We start from the raw sequence: 26,780 nt of genomic DNA, 5'->3' as shown, positions 1-26,780 counted from the left end.
TGATTGAGTGAGTGGGTGGGTGAGCGTGTGAGTAGGTGGGTGATTGGGTCCGTGAGTGGCTGAGAGTGTCAATAGGTGAGAGAGTTGATGAGTGAGTGAAAGGGTGGCTGAGTGTGTTGTAACCTGCAACAGCATTTGCTCCAACAGTATGTGAAGGCTCTACGGGGGGTCTTCGTGACCTGCAGTGTGGTTCAATCTTGATTTTAAGCTTTTGTGACTGCAGGAATTTCGGTAAAGTCACGTAGGTAGAAAGAATAATAGATCACGACGTTCCGATCGCAACAACACGGTGCAGACTGCTGTGGACGATGCATTATATTGCGGTCGCTTATTGTTTCGATCGTAACGTCGTGATCTATTCTTTTTTCTACCTACGTGACTTTACCGAAAGAACCAAAGAGTATGCAGTGTGGTTGTTGAACAAATATCAATATGGGACGATACAGTCTAAAAGACTCAGTCCTTTCATGGCTGGAGGAATATCCAAGTGGAGATGCCCTGGGAATGTGGAGCCTCCCTTTCGCCCTGCGAGGCGCGCGTTATAAGTCTCCGAGGTAATGTCCCCACACCCCACCCGCAAGGTGTGCCACCCTCCCCCCAAGGTGCGGCCCCTCCCCTGCGGGACCCGGTCGGGTGAGATTCCTTCCCAATCTCCCGCCGCACCGCGCGCGCCACCATCCCACTCGTCGCCTTGCGAAACCTCGGCTGCTGCTACCGCCTCCCTCCCTTGAGTAGTAAAGTCCGTGCCCTCAGAGCCCCTTCGCCTGTCCAGCGCGATAGCTGTCCACCTAGTATTTTCCGTGTTCTCCCCCTCCCTCGTGTCCTCCTGCTCCCCGTGTCTTCCTGCTCCCCGTGTCCTCCCGCTCCCCGTTTCCCCCCACCTATCCTGGTGTCTCGTCCTCCCCTCCTGGTGTCTCGTCCCACCCCCCTGCCCGTTGCCGCCATGGACCCCGCGCTCCTCTCGCTGCTGTCGGCAGTCGCATTCCGAGCGTTGGGCCCGGCTCTGGGTCCCCTGGCGCCTCCGCCCGCAGTACTCCGCGGGGATGCGACACGGCAGTGGCGCTGGCAGAACCTGCGCGTGTCCATGGCCCACGCACTCATCGCGGGGCCCTCCGCCCTCGGCTGGTGAGTGATCCACTTCGGTTTGGGTCTCAAACTCAACAACGGGGTCTCACATTCACACTACCACCACCCCAGTTATCACCAGTATCACCCACAACCACCGTCATCACCGCTTTCACCAGCTCCACGACCACAGTCATGATCGCTATCATCAGATCCACGGCCTCCTTCATTCAACACCACCATGTCCACCACATCCACAAACACCACGACCATCGATGCCGTTTTGCCACCACGACCGCTTAAACAACCACCACAATTGTGCAATAGCGCGGGTTTATACAGCGGCTAAATTGTGCGTGTACACTTTTGATATTGCTTATCTTGTTTGGTGATTACTGTGTTGTGAAACGCTTTAGTTTGTTTTGTGTTTTTGGGTGAGAACGCCAGAGACAAGAATAGTCTCATTTGCTAGAGTGACCTGTGTCGCCATCGTGACAAAAGCAATAACGTAAAATAAAGTACAACAATTAAAAATAAAATATAATCCGTAGAGACAACCAGATACGAATTAGATCTAAAGCAACCGCGTTACTTAAGAAATAAAAATAGTGCAAAAACACAATTATTTAATTTAAAAAATCAATTTCCAGAAAATGAATTCGCTTTTTTAAGATTCGGATTCAAATTAAGTTACAATAGATTTAAAGTGCTCATTGCATCAGTATGCTGAAATCCTATGCTGATAAGAATACTGCTAAACATTACACGATGATAATTATTTGTCTTTGATGGAGCGCCCTTAATGCGTCAGAGCGCGTTACATGTGTAGTAACTGTGAATGTCATTGTGTGGTTCCGGGCTTGCGAGGCCACGGCAGATAATGTCATTATGTGCAGCCCGGTTACTGGGCATAGTACCAGCTCTAGTGGGGCTTGGGTGAGGGCTGGTTAGCGCAGAGGCACCACGTACAGTGTGCGGTGCGGCCTCCAGGTGAGGGATCGAGAGAGAGTGTCGGCCAGCCAGGGTTACGTTGGGGCATGATACGCTGGTTGACCTGCCGACACATGACCAGATGATATTGGAGGGGGGCCACTGGTGCACGGTGGCCGCTGGGTGGTCACGCGGAAAAGGGCCAGAGAGATCAAGAAGGTCGGCGGGGCGAGAGGCGGATCCAGCCCCAGCCCGGGCCGATATAACGGGGCCCCGTGTGGGGCTCGGGGTTCTTGACTGTTGGTGAGTGAAGATCCACGTCAGGTTGAAGAAGCCTTAGGCCTCGGCAAGGTAAGGTAAATTACCCTTTTTACCGGGTAAAAGGGTAAAGGTAAAGGGTAAAGGTGTCGACATGCCAAGGGGTAAGGTAAAAGGTAGGGTAAAGGTAGCTCGGAAGAATTACCCGGTAGGGTAAAGATAGCGCGAAGTATTACCCGGTAAATACGGTGCCTTGTTCACCGCTAGAAGCTCCGTGGCGCAGTCCGTGGCCTCCATTTAATAAAAAAAAAAACTTTAAAAAAACACGCTTTTATTAAATGTACTAGTAATGGCAGAACTCCACGACTCCAGGAAGTGGCCCCGAAGCTCGCCATAACGTAAGGGGCTGTGGCTAATTACAGCCAACGTGAGTTGAGCGTGGACAATTAGAGCCAAGCCGAAACATAGCGTATACAAAAGATCGTTTAAAAATATGTATTTTTTTAGTGATATAATATAGTATTGTCATCATTATGACATACATATGTAATAATGTTCCAGGAGACTTTGACGCCGGGGTTGGAGGCACACATATTTATTCTGTGTCGGGTACAGCACAACACTGGACATACAACACTGGAGGGGGTATCGGCCCCCTCACCCGTCTAACTGGGAATACACCCTCTAGCTACGCCTAGCCTACCTCTTGGTCCTCCACTAACGGCTAGGGGAGGCTAGCTAGCCGACACTGGTAAGTCGGGCTCACGGTACCCGGAGTCCCAGACCAGCTCTTACAAGAGCACCGGCTCTGGCTCTCGGGACCACGCCGCTGGCTCGATCCTGTTCGGCCCTGATAAGGGCGGTGATCCAGGGGAGTCCAGGGCTCTATCTAGACGACCTGTCTTCACTGGTTAGCTTCAACATCTCTCCCCGAGCCCTCCGGCTCATCCCCTTTTATACCAAAACCCCCGCTGAGGGGTGGGGCCCCAGGGGATCCCAGCTCCGAGTCAGCCCCCCAGGCTGCCCGATGCGGACGTCGCTGGGAGCACCTTCCCGTGCACCGACATAGCCACGCCCACTGTGTTTCTTTCCCGTGTGATCCCATTGTATAACAGCCCCTCCGTAACACCCCTACATCACCCCCCCCCCCCCCCCTGTACAGCTCGCAGCCGTCCCGGCTGCAACAAAACGACAATAAAAGTGTATTTACCCCTTGAACCCGCGTGTGCCTCACAATTTTTTTCAACAATAACGACAACAAGAACAACAACAAGAACAACAACAGTAAGAAGAGAAAAGAACCCGACGCACCCCCCCCCCCCCCCCCGAATAAATACGAATTCCGTAAGAGCACCATATATACAATTAGCAGGAAACCACACCACCCACACAACACACAGTGAACACAACATATATACAATCCTCCGGGCATCAGAAAAGTCTGCGCATTTTCGCGCGCGTTCTTGCAGCAGGCCCGTCACACGGGGCAACCCCGGATGGCGGACTGTTGGGTGGCAACCGTCCGTGTCCGAGTGAGTCACTTTCTGTTGCCGCGTGACCCTCGGCATCCCCAGGAGAGGTTGGCGGGCGTGAGCCCGTCACTCCCGGTGCACCTGGGGGCGGGACAGCCGGCAGCACGTTAGGTGAGAGCAGCGGAGGCGGACCCTGGGAGTCGGCGGACCCCCCACATGTTTGGCCATGCGTGTGTGAAGTGGGAACTCGGACCGCAACGAACGGTTTCAATCTGGAGGGGTGCACAAACCACCGCCGCTTCCCCCATTTGATACGTACACACTGAGGCCGCAAAACCTGAACCACCTCCACAGGACCCCGCCACGGCCGCACCAGTTTAGAGGAGGTTGCAAGTGGTACTTGGGGACAGTGTAACCATGCCCTGTCACCTGGTTTCCACTGCAGCACTTGCGCCCGACCCAGCCTGAGCCTCTCGTTAGCCTTCTGGCGGAGGTCGGAATTTTGCATAGCAGCCTCCCGTGCCTCTATTAATTTAGCAATATTGAATTTCACATGGTCGGCCAATTTAGATTTACCCCGCGGCGTGGAGATCTGCAGCTGGGTCTGAACAGGTGGGTCAGGTTCGCGGCCGTACATCAGGAAGAAGGGGGAAAATCCCGTCGCCGCATGGGGAGCCATTCTATATGCTGCCAACACCCCTTGAATTTGAAGGTCCCAATCGGTCTGTGAGTCCGAGACCTGTTGGGACAGCATTGACGTGATGGTTCGATGCAGACGCTCCACCATCCCGTCAGTTTGCGGATGATATGGGGAGGTACGAATTTTTTTCGTGCCCAGGAGCTCACAGACCTCTTGGAGAAGTTTACCAGAAAATGTTTTGCCCTGGTCGGTCAGCAGCCGCTCCGGAGCACCTTTGTCCAGGACGTATCCCTGGACAAAGGCCTCCGCGATGGCTGCTGCCGACTGGTTGGCAAGGGGCCAGGCCATAGGCCAGCGCGTAAAATATTCCACCCCGGTCAACAGGTATCTGTTGCCCCTGGGGGTAGCGGGGAATCGGCCCAGAATATCAAGCGCGACAAGCTCGTTGACCCTGGAAACTATGATGGATTGCAAAGGCGGGTTAGACTCCCGTGCTGGTGGTTTACGTTGCGCACACCGAGGACATGACCCCAACAGATCCCCGACATCCCTTGTCATGCCCGGCCAAAAAAAATCCAGCTGGAGCATGGCGAGGGTCTTTTGAGTCCCCAGGTGGAGGAGACGCTCATGCGCGGCCCACACCACCTTACCCCGCAAACCAGAAGGGACCACCAGCCGGTGTCGATGGGATCTCCCGTCCCAATGCATTAACAGACCCTGGACCATCTCCCATGAGTCGACATCACCCCTCTCCCGCCCAGCACTTCCGACGCGACGACGCAACGCGAGGAGGGAGGTGTCCTCCATCTGAAGGCGCCCCCATTCAGCAACAGGCAACCCCAGCAAGGAATCTTTTCCCTGTTGTGCAATCGAACCCGTCATCGACGTTGCGTCAGCGGCGGCCGCCAGGACCGGAACAGACATGTCACTCGGAGGCCTGCAACGCCCCAACCCCAGAAGGCATGCGCATTCAGAGGTGGTTGGCAGCCGTGACAGAGCGTCCGCATTAGTGTGGCGAACGCCCTTACGGTACGTAGTTTCGAAATCGAAGTCCTGGAGAATCTCCAACCATCGAGACAATTGTCCCGATGGTTGTTGAACTCGCAGGGCGTACTGTAGTGCCGCATGATCTGTGCGGACGGTGAAATGCCTACCGTACAGATATGGGCGATACTGTTGGATAAAGTTAACAATTGCCAACAGTTCCCGACGGGTGACACAATATCTTTGCTCCGCTGGAGACAACACCCGACTACCGTACGCTACTACCCGTTCCACGCCATCAACCACCTGCGAAAGCACGCCCCCAATTCCCGTGTTGCTCGCGTCCGTGTCGAGCAAAAAGGGTTTGGAAAAATCAGGGTTAACCAAAGGAGGAGCCTTTACCAGAGCGTCCCGGAGGGATCGGAAAGCAGCCTCCTGTCCCCAGTGAAACCGGACCCCCTTAGATGTCAAAGCATGTAAGGGCTTTGCAATCGTTGCAAAATCCGCGACAAACCGTCGGTAATACGACGCAAATCCAACGAAACTCCTGACCTCTCCCACAGAGGTGGGAGTCGGCCAGGAGCTGACACACTGCGTTTTGGCGGGATCGGTAGCAATACCTGAGCGTCCGACAATATGTCCCAAATAACGCACAGATTCGCGTAACAAATGACACTTCTGGGGTTTAAATTTCAAATTAGCAGCCGGCATTTTGAGGAAAACCGCCCGCAACCTCTGGAGATGTTCGTCGAATGTTTTGCTAAAGACGATAACGTCATCCAAATAAATCAAGCACGAGTCCCATTGTAACCCAGCCAAGACCAATTCCATCAATCGCTGGAAAGTTGCCGGCGCTGAGTGGAGTCCCATCGGCAACCGGTTGAATTGGAACAGGCCGTGCGGTGTACGGAATGCAGTTTTGGGTTTCGAATCATCGTCCAGAGGAAGCTGCCAGAATCCCGAAAGCAAATCCAATGTGGAGAAGAATCGCGCCCCCGCCAAGGCGTCAAGCGATTCATCCATCTGTGTGAGCGGGTATGCGTCGGCAACAGAAATTTTGTTGAGGCGACGAAAATCGACGCAAAACCGCAACGAGCCGTCATGTTTTTTAACTAAGACAATCGACGCTCCCCAAGGGCTGGTAGAAGGAGAAATGATGTCGGCGGCTAACATGTCATCAACAGCCGATTTGACATGGTCCTTTTCGGCGGGACTTAACCGAAAAGGATTCTGGCGTATTGGCACGCTGTCACCCGTATCAATATGGTGACGCAGCAGATGAGTGCAGCCCAAATCGTATTTGTTCCGACTGAAAACGTCGGAAAATTCACGCAGCAGTGTTTTAAGCTTTTGACGCTGTAAGTCTGACAGGTCCGTCGATCCCGCACAAAGCGCCTCGAGCCACCCCTCATCACTGTCCGTATGTGGTCGCGGCAGAGGGGCAGCGCTTACGTGATTCACGACGGGCTCCTCACAGGGCACCGGCGTTGCATGCGCAAGCACGGTCCCCTGTGGAACCACCACCGTCCGCGACCCCACATTGAGGACCGCGATGAAAGGGTCCCCGTCCCCTTTAACGATGGTCTGGGCCGGAATTAAGTGAGGTCCGCTAACCCCGACCCTAGACGGTCCCAGCAGAACCCCCTGGTCCCCAATCCCCTTAGCGAAAGGCCGACGTAGTTTAAGAGGCACCAGCATCTGGGCCCCCGGCGGTACGCGTACCGTTCTATCGACGAGCGCCGGTACCGTCGCGAACGCCGTCCGACCCGCAGAGGGAGACGGCAGAAATGACATACGTCGGCCCGAAGGGAGCTCAATACAGCCCTGGTCGACTAAGATACGGATCGGCATTTTGGCCAGGAAGTCCGTCCCCAGCAGGCACGGAACCGCCAGCGAGGAGGAGACAAAAATTGGGCCTGAAAATTTGATATCCCCGATACAAATTTGCGCTCGAATTTGTCCAATGATGCCAAGTGAGCCCCCATTAGCAGCATAGAACGGAACATCAACGGGCAGCAAAGGACGGCTCTGAACAGGAAGAATGTTGTAAATTAATTCCGAAATAATGGTCGCCGATGCTCCCGTATCGACCAGGATGCGCACCTCAACCCCATCAATGTGCCCCACAACGACTGACGACCCCGACGACGCGGCCACAACGCGATGGGCCAACACGGACCACTGGCTGGGTTGGATATTAGTCCCCACAGTGGTACGTGTTGGTGTGCAATTTCAGACCCCCGTTCGTTGCGGTGCGTGAGTGTGTGATGGGTGTGTGTGTAGGCCAACCATGTGGGGTGCCGCGACTCGCCGGGTTATGTTGTTGGAGCTTGGGAAGAGGCGCGGCGTCCTGTCGAGGCGTCGCCCCGCGCTGCCGAGGAGACCGGCATCCCGAGGCCACATGACCCCGGAGGCCGCAATTGTAGCAGCGCGGGAGCGCTCCCGATGACTTTGGCTGGTCGAGGCGGCTCGATCCTTCCCGAGCCGGCCGTACTCCCGCTCTCCACTCTAGCTGACGGTCGACGGCGCAAATTTCCTCCGCCGGGAGGGTGGCTGCAGCCACGGCACGGCCGGTCGCCGCCTTGCTGGCCTTTCGTCGCTGCGAGAGTAAGTTGGCGTGGAGGTGTCGTGCGGCCCGGAGGGAAGACATCTCAGCGTCGTCCTGCGCCATGACGACAATATCCAATTCGTCAGCCAGCAAGAGGATCTTCTCCGTCACCATGGCATCCACTCCTTCGTCATCCATTTGCGGGAAAGCCGTTCTTGCCAGTGCCAGGAGAGCTGTGCGATACGCCAGGGGCGACTCCTTGGCACCCCGCTGACGATCGTAGAATAGCTGTCTGCAATCAGAAGGTGGTCCGTAGACTGCAGCTAGCAGCTGAAGCGCCATCTGCAGCGTGGCGCGCTTGGCTTTCGGCGCCGAGGTGAGAGTGGCGAGGGCATCGCTGTCTAGCATCGCCGGCAGCGCGCGGAGAGCCTCGGCATCTGTCCACTGCGCCATCTCCTGGTGTGCGAGTAAGCGCCGCTGAAAGCCGCCCCAGTCACCATCCTCGCCCACAAACTCCTTGAGGGGAGGTAAACGTTGGTGCAACGCAGCGGCCGCAGTCGAAGGTCACCCCCCGTTGCTCCCGTCACTCGGCTCGGCTTCGGCGTGAACGACGAGTGGCATCGCCGGTCGCACCACTGGTGACGCGCTGGCCGCTCCTGATGACGTAGCAGCCACTGTATGCCCGACGTCGGACGCGAGGCTCAGCCCAGCCACGCCCTCAGCAGTCGCTGCGGCGATGGCGGGAAATTCAGAATCCGGCTCCGTGAAAGTGGCGGGAACCCGTGCTGCCCGTCGGCTGTCGTCGCTCCGTGGCGGTCCACCAGCCCCCAGCCGCGTAATTTGGTCAAGCGTGGCGGCAGCAGCGTAAAGTAGCTCCGCCTGTCTCGCGTGAGCCTGCCGCAGTCCATCTGCTGATGGCTCCCCTCCATCCAGACGCTGCGGTGTGGATGGACCCGGCCCCGGCTGCTCGGCGTCGCCTTCAGCCATCTCGGGCTCAACTTCGGCAGCAGTGTCCTCCGCCCCCGGTTCCCTGGCACGAGCCGTCCGTCACGTGTCCATGTTCGTAGCAGATCACTTCTGACACCAGATGTAATAATTTTCCAGGAGACTTGGACGCCGGGGTTGGAGGCACACGTATTTATTCCGTGTCGGGTACAGCACAACACTGGACATACAACACTGGAGGGGGTATCGGCCCCCTCACCCGTCTAACTGGGAATACACCCTCTAGCTACGCCTAGCCTACCTCTTGGTCCTCCATTAATGGCTAGGGGAGGCTAGCTAGCTGACACTGGTAAGTCGGGCTCACGGTACCCGGAGTCCCAGACCAGCTCTTACAAGAGCACCGGCTCTGGCTCTCGGGACCACGCCGCTGGCTCCATCCTGTTCGGCCCTGATAAGGGCGGCGATCCAGGGGAGTCCAGGGCTCTATCTAGACGACCTTCTGTCTTCACTGGTTAGCTTCAACATCTCTCCCTGAGCCCTCCGGCTCATTCCCTTTTATACCAAAACCCCGCTGAGGGGTGGGGCCCCGGGGGATCCCAGCTCCGAGTCAGCCCCCCAGGTTGCCCGATGCGGACGTCGCTGGGAGCACCTTCCTGTGCACCGACATAGCCACGCCCACTGTGTTTCTTTCACGTGTGATCCCATTGTATAACAGCCCCTCCGTAACACCCCTACACATATACCAAGTTTGCAGTCGATACCACATTAGGAAGTGTGTTAAAATTGAGTTACAAGATTTGAGGATACGACAGCGACGACGACGACAACAACAATAATGACAACGACAGACAGAGTTCAAAGAAAGCATGTAAAATTGGAATTATCGAGAGTATTCTACATGAATAAAGCGCTCTACCTACCATTTACCATTATAAACCTTTTCATGTGGTAGTACCCCAGTAATTACCCTGTAATCGGGTAATTTGTATGGGTTAAGGGTAAAAGGTAGGTTAAAAGATAGGCTCGTTGCTTTTTACCTTTTACCTTAGCTGCTAAAGGATAAAAGGTAAGGGTAGAGTGATTGTATTGTGGTAAGGTAAAAGGTATGGTAAAGGTAGGCTCGTTGTTTTTACCTTTTAACTTTTACCTTACCTTGCCGAGGCCTAAGAAGCCTCTAGCCACACGGTCTGGGACCCAGCTCGTGGTCCGGACCGGGATAGCGGGACCGTGTCTAGTTCTGCCGTAGCGTGGTTAGATGGGCGTTCGACACCCAAATGTAGGTTACGTTATGTTGTGTTGAGTTTATGTAATAAATAGTGTTGCTCCTAAGACAATTTCTGCGATTCAGTTGGGCTCACTACACATGTGTTTTGAGTTCAACTGAGTCGCAGACATACTCTTGGAGGCAACACGTTTATTTAACACCAACACACAGGTAACTGCCCACCAGGCTAACTACACTAATTACAATGTAACTAACTACTACGGACCGGACCACAGCTCGGGCCAGGTCCACATGTTGGAGACTCGGTAGAACGTAGATGAAGGTTTCTTCAAGATGAACAACAACGCTGGTTCCTCTGGGGGACCCGGATTATATTCTCTGCGGAGTGGCTGGCTCCGCTCTTGGCCATGACCACCTTCCAGAATCCTCGAGCAGGATCTGGACCCCGACCACGTGACCACCCCGAGCCCCCACTTGGAGTCCCTTTGTAGACTTAACTGGTTATGTGTCCTCTCGGGTCAACCAGAGTGCCATGGCCTTTAGCAACCTCATTCCTATGGCTGGCACTCCCACACCCTATCCTGTAGGGCCGGCACTGCACGCTAAGCGTGGTGCCATCCATCGCTATCATTCAGCGCTCACCGAGCCCCCCTAGGGCCGGTACTACACGGTGACATCTCGCGATGTCACTACATCACCCCCCCCCCCCCCCTTCGTAGCACTCAGCCGTCCTGGCTGTCAACTCTCCCTTCAACAAACATAAAACAAACAACCCCTTGTGTGCCTCAGAAAATAAATACCCCAACCCATCTATACAATATGTACACTATAAACAAATATACAGCAACTAACGGAGAAAGGGGACAAAAGTACAGAACAACAATAGGCAAAACAAAGGAAGAGAGAGAGAAAAACAAAATGCAGTAACACGAAAAACCTCGGGATCCCCTCCAGTACCAGAATCTCCCACCCTCACCATGTAACAACACCTGTGTAGTAGAGTTCACGACTCTTGGACGCCGGAGTTGGAGGCACACGGGTTTATTTCATACAGCACGGTTGTGGCATACAACACTAGAGGGGGTATCGGCCCCCTCACCCGGCTAGCTGGGGATACACGCGCTAGCTACTCCTAGCCTGCCTCCTAGTCCTCCACTAACGGGCTAGTGGAGGCTATCTGGCCCGACACTGGTAAGTCGGGCCCGGTACCCTGAGTCCCAGACCAGCTCTGACAAGAGCACCGGCTCTGGATCTCGGGACCACGCCGCTGGCTCGGTCCTGTTCGGCCCTGATAAGGACGGCGAACCAGGGGAGTCCAGGGCTCTAGCTAAGACGTCTTCAGTCTTCACTGGTTAGCTTAACATTCTCCTCGAGCCCTCCGACACATCTCTCTCTAACACCCCTACACCTGCAAGCACAATAAAGGCCAGGTTCAGCCAATAACCGATACGGCCTGCCGAGTGTGACAACCAACTGACGGTGTGGGAGTGTGTGTATGGGGATCACGAAAACCGACGATTCTTTGATCGAGTCCTTGTGGCCGGGTCCCCAGGGAAGGTAGGCTTACTCTCCCTGGGGGTCCCGGGGGGAATCTGAAAATGTCCCGTCCAACCCGGCTCCTCACAAAGAGCAGTCGGCCGGGAGACACTGCAGGTGGCGGCTTGGGGAACGTTAAACGCGTGGCACCTGAGGATGGGATCAGATGACTCTCCTGAGGACCAACCTCAGTGGGTACACACTTCAGCTCGCCGGAAACATCTGACACTCGGCCCCTGTGTAGTGGAGATGGGATGACTTCCCACAGAGAGGGATGTACGAACCAATACCGCCGATACCAGCAAATTTGAACGCACTGGGGCCGAACGACCCGAATTACATCAACCGATCCTCTCGAGATTTTAAACAATTTAGGTGATGTACCCACCGGTACCTGTGGACAGTGCAGCCAAGCTCTGTCACCTGGAGCCCACTCATGTGCGGAAAGATGGAGACCCTTCAGCCGCTCATTTGCCAATTGTCGTGAATTGGAATTTTCTCTGGAAGCCTCGCGCGCTTCAGAAAGCCTCTGAAGGTTAAAGCGCATGGAGTCCGAAATGTTTGATTTAGCCTTGTTTGGCATGGCTCGTAATTGGACATCAATTGGGGGGTCGTGCTCTCTTCCGTACATTAAAAAAAATGTTGAGTAGCCGGTGGACACATGAGGGGCCATTCTATAGGCAGCCAGGACCCCAGGAATATGCAAGTCCCAGTCAAGCTGGGACTTACTGACCTGATGGCTCAACATAGAGGTCAGAGTCCTGTGCAGCCACTCCACCATTCCATCTGTCTGAGGGTGTTATAGTGACGTACGTACTTTCTTTGATCCCAACAAGTCGCACACTTCCCGCAGCAATTTAGAAGAAAAATGCTTGCCCTGATCGGTCAAAAAATGCTCGGGGGCACCCTTGTCCATCACATAACTATTGAGAAATGCCTCGGTGATGGCCACCGCCGAATGGTTGGAAAGCGGCCAGGCCATCGGCCAGTGCGAAATATGTTCGACACCCACTAGTGAATACTTCTTCCCACGAGGGGTAGTAGGGAATAGACCGAGGATATCAAGAGTGACCAGCTAATTTATGCGAGAAACCTGAATGGATTGCAACGGTGGACAACAGGGTTTAGACGGGGGCTTCCGCCGTGCGCACTGCACACACCCCTTCAAAAAATTAGCGACATCTTCTGCAATGCCAGACCAGAAAAAGTCGAGCTTAAGTGTGGCTAGTGTCTTATGGAAACCCAGGTGTAACAATCGCTCGTGCACCGCTCAGCTTACTTTACCCCGTAGGGCAGCAGGTACGACAATGTTGTAACGTTGCAACCCTCCGTCCCAATGCATGAGCAATCCACCTCTGAGGATGACAGAGGCTACACCCCGTCGAACTCCACCCCCCTCTGCCTCCTTGGCATGGTGGCGTAACTTGAACAGGTGCCCCCACTCCACATGGTCTAAGCCAATAATGGCGTCACACGCCACAGGACTATCGACATTCTCAGAGGTGTCAACCTTGGCCGACACCGCAAGGGGAGGGGCGAGTCCTCAGCAGGCGCCTTACAGCGCCCCGAGCCCGAAAAACACGCGCACCCATCGCTCATTGGTAATCGAGACAGGGCATCCGTGTTCGTGTCAGGTACCTTTGCGATAGGAGACAGTAAAGGAATAGTCTTGGAGGATTTCCAACCAACATGAAAGTTGGCCAGATGGCTACTCAATACGCAGCGCATACTGTAGTACTGCATGGTCAGAGCGCACATCAACGCATCTGCCATAAAGATAGGGGTGATACTGTTGCACAAAAAAAACAATAGCCAAAAGTTCCTGGCGTGAGACACAGTACCGTTGTTCGGCCGGAGACAGCACTCTGCTGCCATATGCGACAACACTCTCGACACCATTGACAACTTGAAACAGAACAGTGCCAATTCCGGTGTTAGCATCTGTATCAAGGAAAAGTCGGGGTATCGCAGGGGAGGGGCATTCACCAAGCCATCCCGGATCACAACAAAAGTGGCCTCCTCTTCCTCCCCCCAATGGAACTTCTGACCCTTTGCCATCAAGGCGTGGAGAGGTTTGGCGATAGTGGTGAACCCGGCGACAAAACGGCGGTAATAAGACACAAAACCAATGAAACTTCGCACCTCCTCCACTGACGTGGGAATCGGCCAAGAACGTACACACGCGTTTTTTTCCGGGTCTGTCGCTAACCCTGATTTACTGACTATGTGGCCAAGATACCTAACAGATTTTCGGAGCAGGTGACACTTCTGGGGTTTAAATTTGAGGTTTGCCGCACGCATTTTAAGAAAAACAGCACGTCGCCATTCCAGATGTTCTTTGAACGTATGGCTAAAAACGATAACATCATTAAGGTATATTTGGCATGAGTCTGACTGGAGGCCAGCTAGAACCAGTTCCATCAATTGCAGGAACGTAGCCGGCACGGAATGAAGAACCATCGGAAGCCGATTAAGTTCAAGCCTTGTGGTGTATGAAAGGCTATCTTGGGCTAAGAGGATTCATCTAGCGGCAACTGCCAAAATCCGGAAAAGAGGTCGAGTCGAAAAATAACATGCTCCTGCTAGAGCATCTAGGGAATCGTCCATCCAAGGAAGAGGGTACGCATCAGCCACAGAGATCTTATTAAGCTTACGGACGTCAACACAGAAGCGCAAACTACCATCCTGTTTTTAACAAGAACAATTGGGGCTCCCCACGGGCTGGGGACGGCGAGATTATATCGGCGGCAAACATTTCATCAACCGCCAGTCTTCTGGCTCTGCTGGATAGGAGCAGCATTGCCCGTATTGATGTAGTGACTCAAAAACATTGTGCGGCCGATGCCAAATTTGCCCTTGCTAAACACATCGGAGAATTCACGCAAAAGCGACCTCAACTCCCCCCTCTGGGACTCAGACAATTCCGAATTTTCAGACCAAAGTGTATCCATCCATTTTTCATCAGAAACCTGTTGCGGCTTTGTATTCGACGCGACCCCCACACTGCCAACGATGTTTCCCTCGCGAATCACAGGTGACACGTGGGCTAGTATGGTTCCCTCCTGAATGACAGACGTATCCAACCCTGCATTCAACGGTTCATGGTCATTGGAAAACCAAAGTCTGGGCCCCCACCAACGTCAACCCACGAATGGCTGTGTTTGAGGGTCCTAAAAGGATTTCTCTCGCAGTTACCTCCTGGTCTAGCAGCTTGTGCAATCGTAAGGGAACCAACATCTGCACGCCGGGGGGAATCTTTACGGCCTTGCTTGCAAGCGCTTGTACAGTAGTGTTGGCCGTTCACGAACGGGTGGGAGAAGGCAAAAAGACTATTCGATGGCCCGAAGGTAACTCAAGGCAATCCAAGCAAGCAAGGAACAGCAAGGGACGTTGATACAAGAACTGATCCCGTCAATTGTATATCCTCAATGCACACCTCCGCTGTTATTTTCCCAATGATGCTCAATGAGCCGCCGTTTGCGGCAAAGCACGGAACTCCGACGGGACGTAAGGGGCAAAATGTTAAAAATCAACTCGTAAATGAAAGACATGGATGCACCAGTATCGACGAGTATTCTGATTTCAACCCCCTCTATCAATCCGATAACAGCGGATGAACATGCGGTCCCGGCAACCACTCGATAGGCCAACTCCGACCACTGACCAGGTTGGAGAGGCCAATCAGCCCAAGCAACATCTGAATCCTCGCGCACCAACACACGACGGGAATGAAAACCGACCGAACGTGATGAGTGAGGTGGATTTAGGGGCCGAGTGTGTGATATGTGGCAACTCCCCTTCGGGTATAGTGGAGTGGAGGACGGTCGGGCGGAAGATGGCGGTGGTCTGAGGAGGCGTCGTCGCGGCACGCGGCAGCCCGACGAGACGTGTCCCGATAGGCCGCAGTTGTAGTACACGACGAGCACGCTCCCAGGATGAGGAGAGGTCTTTCACCGTCTAAGTTGTTAATTCTCTCGCACCATGCAGTCCCCTCGCCAGCCTCCGCTTTGGGTCGATGCACAGGCTTGGACGGGCTCCACATCTTCGGGTGTATCACACGTCTCACGAGGCGCGGTACACGCCGCCAACCCCTTATGTCATTGCGACGACCATCCCAGAGACAGCTCATCGCCGTCGGGGAGGGAGCGCCACACTTTCTGCTCGCGCCTCACAACTCCTCGAGTCTGTGGCGGTGATCGTCGTGGAGCTCCACCGCGAAGAGCCAGCGGTGGAGAAGAGAGCACCGAAGCTGTGCGGGAAACCTCCGTGGTACAGCCCACGCAAGCGGCTGCCATTTTGCTCGCGGAGCGGAGAGCCCGACAAATCTGAGACTGCATCGAGTTTCGCTGTTGATATTCCATCTCTCAGGTGACGACTACCCTTTGTTAAAGAATTTTCAGCCACCAGAGGCAACTGGGTGGCCTTCAAGCGCAGGTTCCTGACGAACAGCGACTTGGCAGGGTGGACGGAGGCGCTGAGAGCGCTGCCCACCGCACTTGGCGATGACGTCTTGGCGGTGTTTCTCACCATCCCGCCGTCGGAGATGGCCAAGCTACATAAAGCCTTTGCTCAAATGGTGGCAATCTATGAACCGCCATGAAATGTGCACCATAAGCTCGCTGCGCTGAGGAGGGGGGAGGCTGAGATGCCCCTCGCCTTCCATAGCGCACTATTGCCTTCCCGAAGATGGACCATGACGGAATCGACTCGCCGGTCCTTGAGAGATTGATGACGTTGGCGAAGGACCTCAACATCGTCCTGGCACGCTCTTCATCCTGGGAGCGGCCCCGTCATGTGCTACAACTGCTGCCTGCCGGGGCATGTCTCGTCGGGCTTCCGCGTGCCACGACGACGCCTCCCCGGACCACTGCCATCGTCCGCCCGACCGTCCTCCACTATACCCGAAGGTGCCGCGCGTTTGACGTCCCCCAAGCCGCCACCTGCGCCGTCTCCACAAGATTCGGGAGAGGAAGGCCCGTCTGCCCGGCCAACTGCTCTTCGTGAGGAGCCGGATTCGACGGGACATTTTAAAATTCCCCCCAGAACCCCCAGGGAGAGTACGCCCACCTCCTCTGGGAGCCCTGCCACAAGGACTCGATCAAAGACTCTTCGGTTTTCGTGATCCCCCACACACACACGTGCTCCCACACCGTCAGTTGGTTGTCGCACTCGGCAGGCCGTATTGGTTATTGGCTGAAGCTGGCCTTTGTTGTGCTTGCGGGTGTTGTTACACGTTGTGGTTGGGAGATGTTGGTGCTGGAGGGGGTCCCGAGGTTTCACATGTTACTGCGTTTTGGGTTTTTTCCTCTCTCTCTTCTTGGTTTTCACCTTTTGTTGTTCTATACTCCTGTCTCCTTTCCCCGTTAGTTACTGTATATTCTGTATATAGTATACATATTGTATAGATGGGTTGGGGCATTTATTTGTTAAGGCACACTAAGGGGTTGTTCGTTTTGTTTTGTTGATGGCGAGTTGACAGCCTGAGTGCTACGAAGGAGGGGGGGGGTGATGTAGTGACATTGCGGGATGTCACTGTGCAGTGCCTGCCCTAGAGAGGCACTGCGTGCGGTGTAACGACATCGCGGACACCACAATGGTGTGGGTGTAGTCCCGGCCCGAGAGGGGCTCGGTGAGCGCTGATTGATAGCGCTAAATGGCACCACGCTTGGGGTGCAGTGCCAGCTCTACAGGACAGGGTGTGGGAGTGCCGGCCGTAGGAATGAGGTTACTAAAGGCCACTCTGGTTGACCCGAGAGGACATGTGACCAGTTAAGTCTACAAAGGGGCCCAAATGGGGGCTCGGGGTGGTCACGTAGTTAGCATCCAGATCCTTCCGGAGGATTGTGGAAGGCGGTCGTGGCCAAAGGCGGAACCAGCTACGCCGGAGAGAATATAAGCCGGGACCGGCGTTTTTGTTCATCCTGAAGAAACCTTCGTCTATATCTACGTTCTACGGTCTCCGAGCAACGAGTCTCCAACACGTGGACCTGGACCTGAGCTGTGGTCCCGGTCCATAGTAGCAGTTACATTGTAACTAGTGTAGTTAGCCTGGTGGTCACCACCATAGGTTGTTATTCTGTTAAGGGAAAGTTACCCCGTTTGTGTTGGAGTTAAATAAATGTGTTACCTCCAAATATATGTCTGCGACTCAGTTTAACTCACTACACATTTAATCATGCTATTTATAGCTGGCCACTTGGTGTTTTGGGCCTTCAACGATGAGTGTATTTTATGAGTTGAGTATTTTAACCTTAATCCTATTTGTTTTTCCAGCTTGATTTTCTTTCCTGAGGTGTTGACTGACCTTACCAGCTATACTCTGCCAATGAATGTGCTCCTAGCCATCTCCACAGGTAAGGGAGGGATTTTTTCACAATGGTTATGATATGGCTAGGCAAATAATTTATGTAATGAGCCAGCCAAATTTGTGTTGCATGACCCTTCACCAGATATCACCAAATAAATGTAATTGTCAGGTACCGATTTACGTAAACGATGTTTTTCCTGAAAATTTTCCAAGCAGCTTCAGGACAAATTTTAATTATGAATCGTTCTCCTGACTGGGTAAAGCTATAAAAATTGTGCAATGTTCTGCAGCTTCATTGAGTGTGCAGTAATTTGACGTGTGGCTCTGTGCAGGCTATTTCTTGCAGGACACACTGGATATTGTTTGGAGTGGTCAGGTGAAGGCTTCATGGGAGTTTCTATTTCACCACGCGCTGGTAAGTGTCTCATGATCCTCGAGGGCAGTTTACACTCTCCACTCCTCCTCGTGCCCCTCTGCATTTGTCATCTTCCCTCGTTGCTGGTTATCTCATGCATTTATACTCATTGATAATTACATTAAACCTAACCCTACTTAATAATGATAAGAATTATATAGTTATTGTGGTTTTGTGCCATTATAATACAATGCTATCATGGAGGCACTGTTTCACGCATTCTCAAATAGTTTAATCCCAATTGAGTAATTTTAAACTTTGGCAAATTTAGATTGTGATCCATAATAGAGGTTATTGGGGTTAAATCGCATAAATATGAATGTGTCGTTAAACCCGCCACCACGTGACACAGTCAATTAGTAAGGTTTGTCATGTAATGAAAACATGACAATTCGTTACTCATTGAGCACACTGGTGTGTTGGAGAGTAAATGCACAAAATGTACAATTCGGACGTTTCACCGGTAATTCAAACCAGCCCCATCAGGCGACAGGCAGAGTTATGGAGAAATCCTCCTCTTTCAGTCTTCAATATAGGGATAAACGTAATGTTGTCACTTGTGAGCCAATCAGGTGTGAAGACCAGAGTATGGCATTGGTTGCGAAAGCCTACGTATTAAGATGTCGGTACACAATGGCCTCCTCGTTTAGAATGATGCCACAGGATCTTTAACATCCACTGTAAAGCAGATGTCACATTTCTTATGGTTAATCACTCGCAGTTTTAATCAGGACAGCCTGCCAAATTCCAACTGTGAACCTCTGCAATAGTGAACATACTACCACTGGGCCATGTCAATGCCCCAAGCACACTTAAGATTTGAGAACATTGTTGAACATGTCTTGTGGTTCCTATTCTTTGGTTCTTTCGGTAAAGTCACGTATAAAGATAAAATAATAAATTAAATTAAATACTAGCATACGACGTTTCGATTGCAACACAAGCAATCATCATCAGGTATAAATTAAATAGAAACACAAAAAAACACACGCAAAAATCTAGTATACTTGTATACTAGATTTGTGTTTCTATTTAATTTATACCTGATGATGATTGCTTGTGTTGCAATCGAAACGTCGTATGCTAGTATTTAATTCATTATTTTATCTTTATACGTGACATTACCGAAAGAACCAAAGAATAATTCCTGCAGTTACGAAAGCTCCAAATTAAGTTTCTTGTGGTTCCCTTTTATTTTGACTTCCCGGTTTCATGACCTGAAGATGGTTGACCCAGTTCCAAGAAATTATTGTCAGCTCAAACCATAATACTTGGTTCGCTAAATCTTGTATACATGTACATTTGATTTGTTTGGCTACGTTGGGTGGTGGAGGGTCTTGAGACATATTTGGCCAGATCATTTCATGGCCTAACCAAAAAACAACTATTAATCATATGAAAGCCTGTTGCCCGGTGTACAAATAAAGTAACAGTTTCATCTCCCAGCTATTTAGACCAATATCTTCCTACAACATGGTTTAAGCAGAAAAAATATGGACTGGTTTTGACTTTTTCAGTCTCATCAGTGGCATCTGACCTATGAAACAAATTCTGAAGTGGTGCATATTTCAGCAGCCTTGGCATCCTATTCAACCAATACAGAGGCAAGCATATTATGTTTCAGCTGCTTTGGCTTCATGTTAATGAGCACGTTTTCAAGCTCGTACTTGCAATCATGGATTTTGGCAGCAGAATATGAATTAATGTTGTAACATGTGAATAGCAAATAATGCGATTTAATTAATCTTGCTCAGACACCTGTCTCCCCGATCAGACGTGTTTATACACATCTGATGAATAAACTACTGTACTTCTACACTTTAATTGGAGTCTCTTTCCATCGTCATGAAACAGAGATGGAAGTCTGATTCTTAATCCTAAGAAACAGAGGCTAATGTTGAAAGTCGGCTTGGCAACAAAGCAGCAAACACACTACCACTGGGCCATGACACTTACCCCTGCAGATATATTTTACCAGTCTGTTGAAAGTACCATTAGTGAGAATGACCATGTAGTGAGAACATGGCTTGGTGGGTGATGGCTGTGACCACGATGCTTTCCATCATAAAATCTCGTCACCATCGGCGTGTTAAAACCTGCATAGACGGTCGATTCATTTGCAACTCAATTAGAAAATAACATTACTGCTGTTCTTGATGAACGCGCACCCATCCAAACAGGAACAAAGAAGTCCGGAAAAGCGTGTGGTAAATGGCTAGATTCGAAGCTTTCGTGACTGCAGGAATTACTCTTTGGTCTTTTCGGTAAAGTCACGTAGAAAGAAATTAAATAATAATAAAATACGACATTTCGATTGCAACACAAGCAACCATCATCAGGTAAGAATGAATGAGAAAACAAACATAGTAAACTTAGAAATATAATGCAATACCACACAGAGTCGGCTAACACAACAGTCATAACCCCACCTGGTTGATTACATTCTTCCAAAGATTGCTAAATTTGAGAGAGCGACAAAACACAGACATGGAGACACATAGACAGACACATGCAGAGAGAGACACAGAGAGACACACACAAAGACAAAACAGAAAGACGTCTCTGTGTCGAGGCCTTAAATAGAGAGAGGGGGGAGGGGTTGTTGCAGAGAAAGAGGGGGGGGGGGTAGAGAACAATGAGAGAATTGTGTGGAATTCCAGACCATAGTGCCCAGAGGAGAGACAATGGACACACAAACAAGCACGGAAATATTTAGAGCAAGAAAATTGGAAGTTTGATAAAAACTAATTTCGTAAAATTGCAACACAGAGTTGGTTAACAGACAGTTAACGCATAGCCTGGTTGATTACGTTCTTCCAAAGATTGCTAAATTAGAAGTTGAGTTACTCTTTCGTTTTTTCGGTAAAGTCACGTAGAAATAAATTACATTAAATAATAATAGAATACGACATTTCGATTGCAACACAAGCAACCATCATCAGGTACAAATGAATGAGACAACAAAATAGTAAACTTGGAAATATAATGCAATACAACACAGAGTCGACCAACAAAACAGTCAACACCCTACCTGGTTGATTACGTTCTTCCAAAGATTGCTCAATTTGAGAGAGAGACAAAACATATACAAGGAGGCACACAGACACACAAGCAGAGAGAGACTGACACAGAGACAAACATTACACTTGCTAATTTTACTAAATTTGCTTTCTACCGTGCTTGTTTATGGGTCCATTCTCTCCTCTGGCCGCTATGGGCAGTAATTCCACACACCGCTCCATGCTTGTTTGTTTAGAAGTCCAGTGTCCAGCTCGTCCGTCCCCCTATGGGTAGGAATTTCACACAATTCCCCCTCTGCCCCCCCTCTCTCTCTCTATTTAAGGCCTCGACACAGAGACGTTGTCTTTCTGTGTGCCTATGTGTGTGTGTCTCTCTGTTTGTCTCTGTGAGTCTCTCTGCTTGTGTGTCTGTATGTGTCCTCCGTGTCTATGTTTTGTATCTCTTTCAAATTTAGCAATCTTTGGAAGAGGAAGAACGTAATAAACCAGGTGGGGTGTTGACTGTTTTGTTGGCCGACTCTGTGTTGTATTGCATTATATTTCCATGTTTACTATGTTTGTTTTTTCATTCATTTGTATCTGATGATGGCTGCGTGTGTGGCAATCGAAACGTCGTATTCTATTATTATTTTATTTAATTTCTTTCTACGTGATTTTACTGAAAGAACCAAAGAGTAATTCCTGCAGTCACGAAAGCTTCGAATTTAATTTGAACCACCTCTACGGGGAGGGTTTCCTCACAACTTACGTTTAACTTCTAATTTAGCAATCTTTGGGAGAACGTAATCAACCAGGCTATGCGTTAACTGTGTGTTAACCGACTCTCTGTGTTGCATTGCATTACACTTCCTAATTTCACTAAATTAGCTTTCTCAAACTTTATATTTTCTTGCTCTAAAAATAGCCGTGCTAGTTTGTTTGTGGGTCCATTGTCTCTCCTCTGGCCACTATGATCCGGAATTCCACACAGCTCTTTCGTTGTTCTCTGCCCCCCCCTTTCTCTCTGCCCAAACCCCTCCCCCTCACTCTATTTAAGGCCTCGACAGAGGCGTTGTCTTTCTGTTTTGCCTTGGTGTTTCTCTATCTCTGTGTGTCTCTCTCTGCATGTGTGTCTGTCTGTGTCTCCATGTCTATGTTTTGTCTCTCTCAAATTTAGCAATCTTTGTAAGAACGTAATCAACCAGGTGGGGGTGTTCACTTGTGTGTTAGCCGACTCTGTGTTGTATTGCATTATATTTCTAAGTTTACTATGTCTGTTTTCTCATTCATTCTTATATGATGATGGTTGCTTGTGTTGCAATCGAAACGTTGTATTCTATTATTATTTTATTTTATTTTCTGCGTGACTTCACCGAAAGAACCAAAGGGTAAATGGCGTTTACCGGATTTGATTGCAGTGCAGTGGATGCGGAGGCTATAGCATCTCTGAAAGAAAACTGGTTTCAAGACTGTCCGCCTCGCTTACAGAGCTGCCTGCAGATCTGTCAGCTGACTCATTATTGAGTCTCGCAGATCGTTCTGTGCTCTGTGCATCAATGGATCAGCTCACGGATCCCTGTGCTCTGTGGCGCATCGTGAAGGGTCTTCTGCACTCCAACGACCCATCAACTTGTCAATCCGGTCTGTAAACAGTACTTGTGATGTTCTTCGCCAATAAAATAGTCATGACCAAGAGATGGCAGTTTCTAGCTTGAAGGCAATGCATTCTCCCAATTTTCCATCTGAGTTTGATCGACATGGAACCAATGCAAAACTCGAGACCCTGGCACCAACCATGGTGGCAGAGGTGTCGATGTTCATCAAAGAGCTGCCAAATTAACATCGCCACTCGAATACATCCATACATCGATTTTTAAATCATGCATGGACGTGGTTGCACCGCTCATTGTCCGCCTGGCAAAATTCTTCATTCAGTGAAGGCTGTTTTTCAGACTGGTTCAAAATGGCGCAGGTGACACCACTCCTGAAAAAAGCTGGCTTGAGTCAGAGTCACTCCGATCTCAAACCTGAGTACGATTTAAAAGGTCATAGAGAACCATTGTTTGAAGTGGTTACTTCCCCACATCACTGAAATGGGCAGATTCCACCTGTTTCAGTCTGCATACTGGAAGCTCCACAGCACTGAGATGGCTCTACTAAAGATCACTGATGACCTCTACAAGATCACGGATGACTGCTGCGCCACAGCATTGGTTGGCTTCTATCTCTCAGCTGCCTTCGACACCATCGACCAAGAGATACTCATCGAGCAGCTTAGGTCAAGGTTCAGTGTATTGGGTATGGCACTGGGGTTGATTGAGTCATACCTGCATGGTCAATCACAGTTCGTCAAGCTGGATGACAAACAGTCATCACCTATGCTGTGCCTATTTGGCGTACCATGTGTTTGTTGGTGTAGTTGTGTTCGAGTGATTGAAGTTGCGTGTATTGAAGCACTTCTTGTGATGATTGCGGTTTGAGTGGTGTTTGGTTGTGGTTCTTTGAGCATTTGTTGTGTATGGTTGTGGTTAATATTAGCATTATTCCTAACAAAGTAATACGCTTATAACATTAACATTGCATTATACTTTATAAAAAAAATAACATTATTAACATAATTTTTACGATATAATAAACTATGACGACATCATGAAAACGATATATTAAACTATGAAGACAACATTGCTGTGCTTGCCTCTGCCACGTGCACTCGTTTCTCACGTGGCTCCTGCCGCCGCTCGACCCGCATCGTAAACAAGAGTGTCCACCCCATCAGACGCTGAGTTCATTCTTCTGCTGCTGCTGGAAATTGGTGCCAAAATCCCCGTTGCAGCTGATTTGGCTGGTTGGAATGGGAGTGACATCATAGCAATGGCTCTCACACAGTTCCGCGTCTGCGGAATGGCTGCATACTCGGGCCCCGAATGCCGAGTCGCCTTGCGTCGCACAGGGACAGCTGCCACTGGGGGTGCCCTCCGAACGATTGAGATGTGATGCAAAGTCGCTTTCAGTTGCCGAGCCACTTCATCCACGCCATGTAAATGCAAAGATGGTGATTATTATTACATATCCTTAGTCAGTCCTTGCAATATATCACCTGTGCTGTTGTGCTCCTACAGGTGTTGTCGTGTTTCGGGTACTCACTGCTGACCCTACAGTACGTCGCTGGGACCACAGTGGCTCTGCTTGTAGAAGTGAACAGCGTGTTTCTGCACGCGCGTCTGCTCATGAAGCTGGCAGGAGCCAACGCGGGCTGCAGTCGGGCCTATCGACTCAACCGATACCTTAACGCATTCACATACGTCATTTTTCGTCTCGGTGCACAGGCCTACCTAACTGTCTATGTTATTGTACAATGGCAGCTCTTGATGCATCCACTTTTCTTCTGTATAGTATTGAATCTCATGAATATTATCATGCTCATCTACTTCTATCGGTTGCTGCTCACAGATTTTTGTCCCAGGTTAAAACAATGCAATAACAATAAGTTTGTTTCAGACTGAGCTTTTCCTGAATTAAGCGATGGTTTGGTTGAGTGGTTAACAGAGATGTCCAGTTTGTCAGGTTAATTCCCATGTGGGTTTTTATTTTTGTATGCTTTTGATGATTTGTATTTTTATTTTGAACACCTTAAAAGTAATTAAATATGTTTTGGTAAGACAAAATATTTTCTCGTAACACAATACATGTCAACACGTGACTGAGTGAGCAGAAGGGCGCAGCACAGGCTTTAACGCTCGTGCTTCACAGCAAGAAGACCCTGAGTTAGATTTGTGGATGTCCTCCCCCTGTTCTGAGTGGATTTTCTCCGGATTCTCAATTTTTCCATCCTTAGCTAAAACACATTCAATGCAACTACAATTGGCCAAACATCCCAACTGACAAATGCCCTGCAAATTACTCAAATGAGATTACGCACAGCAGCGACATTGCTCCCGACTGCAGAACACTGGGAGGACCCTCCTGACAAAGAGTGGGTGACATCACAGATGTGACGTCACCGCTCACTTGCCGTGCAAAATATATCCATTATTGCGCCCCCACCCCCCCCAAAATACAAAAGTCTATTTTTATAATTTTGCATTGTGTACAGTCTGGGAAAGTACCCACATGGCAAATTTCAAGTTTGTTGCATGTCGGGAAGTACGCTAAACATTTTGAACAGGCACATTCACAAATTTCCATTTATATACTGTATATAGATGAATTAATTAACTGGGAACGAAGGAAGCTCAAGTTTTATTGTGTAATGGTGAGTACACTTGATTTGCAACGGGTGGGTGGATGCACGAGTGGGTGTTAGAGGGTCGGTGAGCGGGAGGGTGAGTGCGCGAGTGGGGTGGGTGAGTCGAGAAAGTGGCTGAAATGTGCAGTTAAATGAGTGTATTTTAACACGTAGGCTTTCGCGACCAATATCCATAAGAGGGTTTTTTTGGGTTAGATCGCGTGAATTTAAATGTCGTTAAATCTTCCACCACCCGACACAGCCAATTGGTCAGGTTTGTCACGTAAACAAAACGTGCCAATTCGCTACTCTTATGGATGTGTGTTTCTCCGCGTGTCTCCATGGCCGTATCTCCGTGTCTCTTCCCCATTTATGTGTCCACGCATCCGTGACTCCATGCGTCTATCTCCACATTTTTCTCCCGTGTCTGTGTCTTTGCTCCATGCCTCCATGTGGTCTCTCCGTGTCTTTGTGTCCCCGCTTCTCTCATGTATCCTGTCTCCCCATTTCTCTTTTCCTGCTACTTACACATGCAGCCCCCCGTGAGGGTTCCGTGACCCCCACCTCGCTGGCATCAAAGTGTAATGCGGGCGTAAGCGACCTTCCGGAGGTGACGTCACGGGGGGTGGAGTCATGTGACGTGGGGGTAAGGTTCGGGGCTTTAAGCGGGTAAACCGGAAGGGGAAGGCAGTCGGGGTGTGAGCGGAAAAGAGTGAGGCCACGCGGGCAAGTGTGGAGAAGGGGGGGCGCCGACGGCGATCGGGAGCCAACCCCGAAGATAAGAGCAAGCTGCGGAGTGGTGTGCAGCTGGGGAGGAGACAGCCAGGAGGAGCTGCGGAGAGAGAGAGAGAGGGGGTGCTTGATAGAGGCAGCGGTGTGGCTGCCAGGAGGAGCTGCGGAGGGAGAGAGAGAGAGCAAGAAGCTGTGAGAGCTGCGGAGGGAGAAGAGCAGCAGAGAGTACAGCCAAGGGGGGCTGTGTGAGAGAAACAGCAGCGGAGCTGCTGTTGGGGATCGGGCCGACATTGGAGTCAGCACCGTGGAGAAGCTACAGAGTAAAGACAGCCGTGTGGGTGTACAGCACGAACCGAATAATAAAGGACACTGAGCCAGACATCGTGGTCCAGTCGTTTATTACACTGGTGTCGGAAGTGCAACGGCATGTCGAAACAAGTGAGGAAGAAAGTTAATCCGGCGCCTGCATCGGCTTCTTCGTCCGACGACGACGAACTCC

General features: G+C 50.8%; 1 protein-coding gene across 1 annotated transcript; it reads left to right on the top strand.

Moving 5' to 3' along the window:
* The first annotated feature begins 860 nt into the window (after positions 1–860).
* TLCD1 (TLC domain containing 1) lies at positions 861–25,278 on the top strand. Its single transcript, XM_078860720.1, has 4 exons — positions 861–1,125; positions 17,877–17,956; positions 18,243–18,325; positions 24,444–25,278. The coding sequence occupies exons 1-4, from the start codon at positions 944–946 to the stop codon at positions 24,825–24,827; spliced, it is 729 nt and encodes a 242-aa protein (XP_078716846.1). The 5' UTR covers positions 861–943; the 3' UTR covers positions 24,828–25,278.
* The last annotated feature ends 1,502 nt before the right edge of the window (positions 25,279–26,780 follow it).

This window comes from Lampetra fluviatilis, chromosome 11 (genome assembly GCF_964198595.1).
Source record: "Lampetra fluviatilis chromosome 11, kcLamFluv1.1, whole genome shotgun sequence".
Taxonomy (NCBI): Eukaryota; Metazoa; Chordata; class Hyperoartia; order Petromyzontiformes; family Petromyzontidae; genus Lampetra; species Lampetra fluviatilis.
The sequence above is the reverse complement of the archived record's forward strand: the minus strand, read 5'-3'. Positions and strand labels throughout refer to the sequence as shown.

Coding starts and splice junctions, on each gene's coding strand:
- TLCD1 (XM_078860720.1), top strand. CDS start 944: ATGGACCCCGCGCTCCTCTCGCTGCTGTCGGCAGTCGCATTCCGAGCG. Junction 1,126..17,876: donor GGGCCCTCCGCCCTCGGCTG/GTGAGTGATCCA, acceptor TTGTTTTTCCAG/CTTGATTTTCTTTCCTGAGG. Junction 17,957..18,242: donor GCTCCTAGCCATCTCCACAG/GTAAGGGAGGGA, acceptor GGCTCTGTGCAG/GCTATTTCTTGCAGGACACA.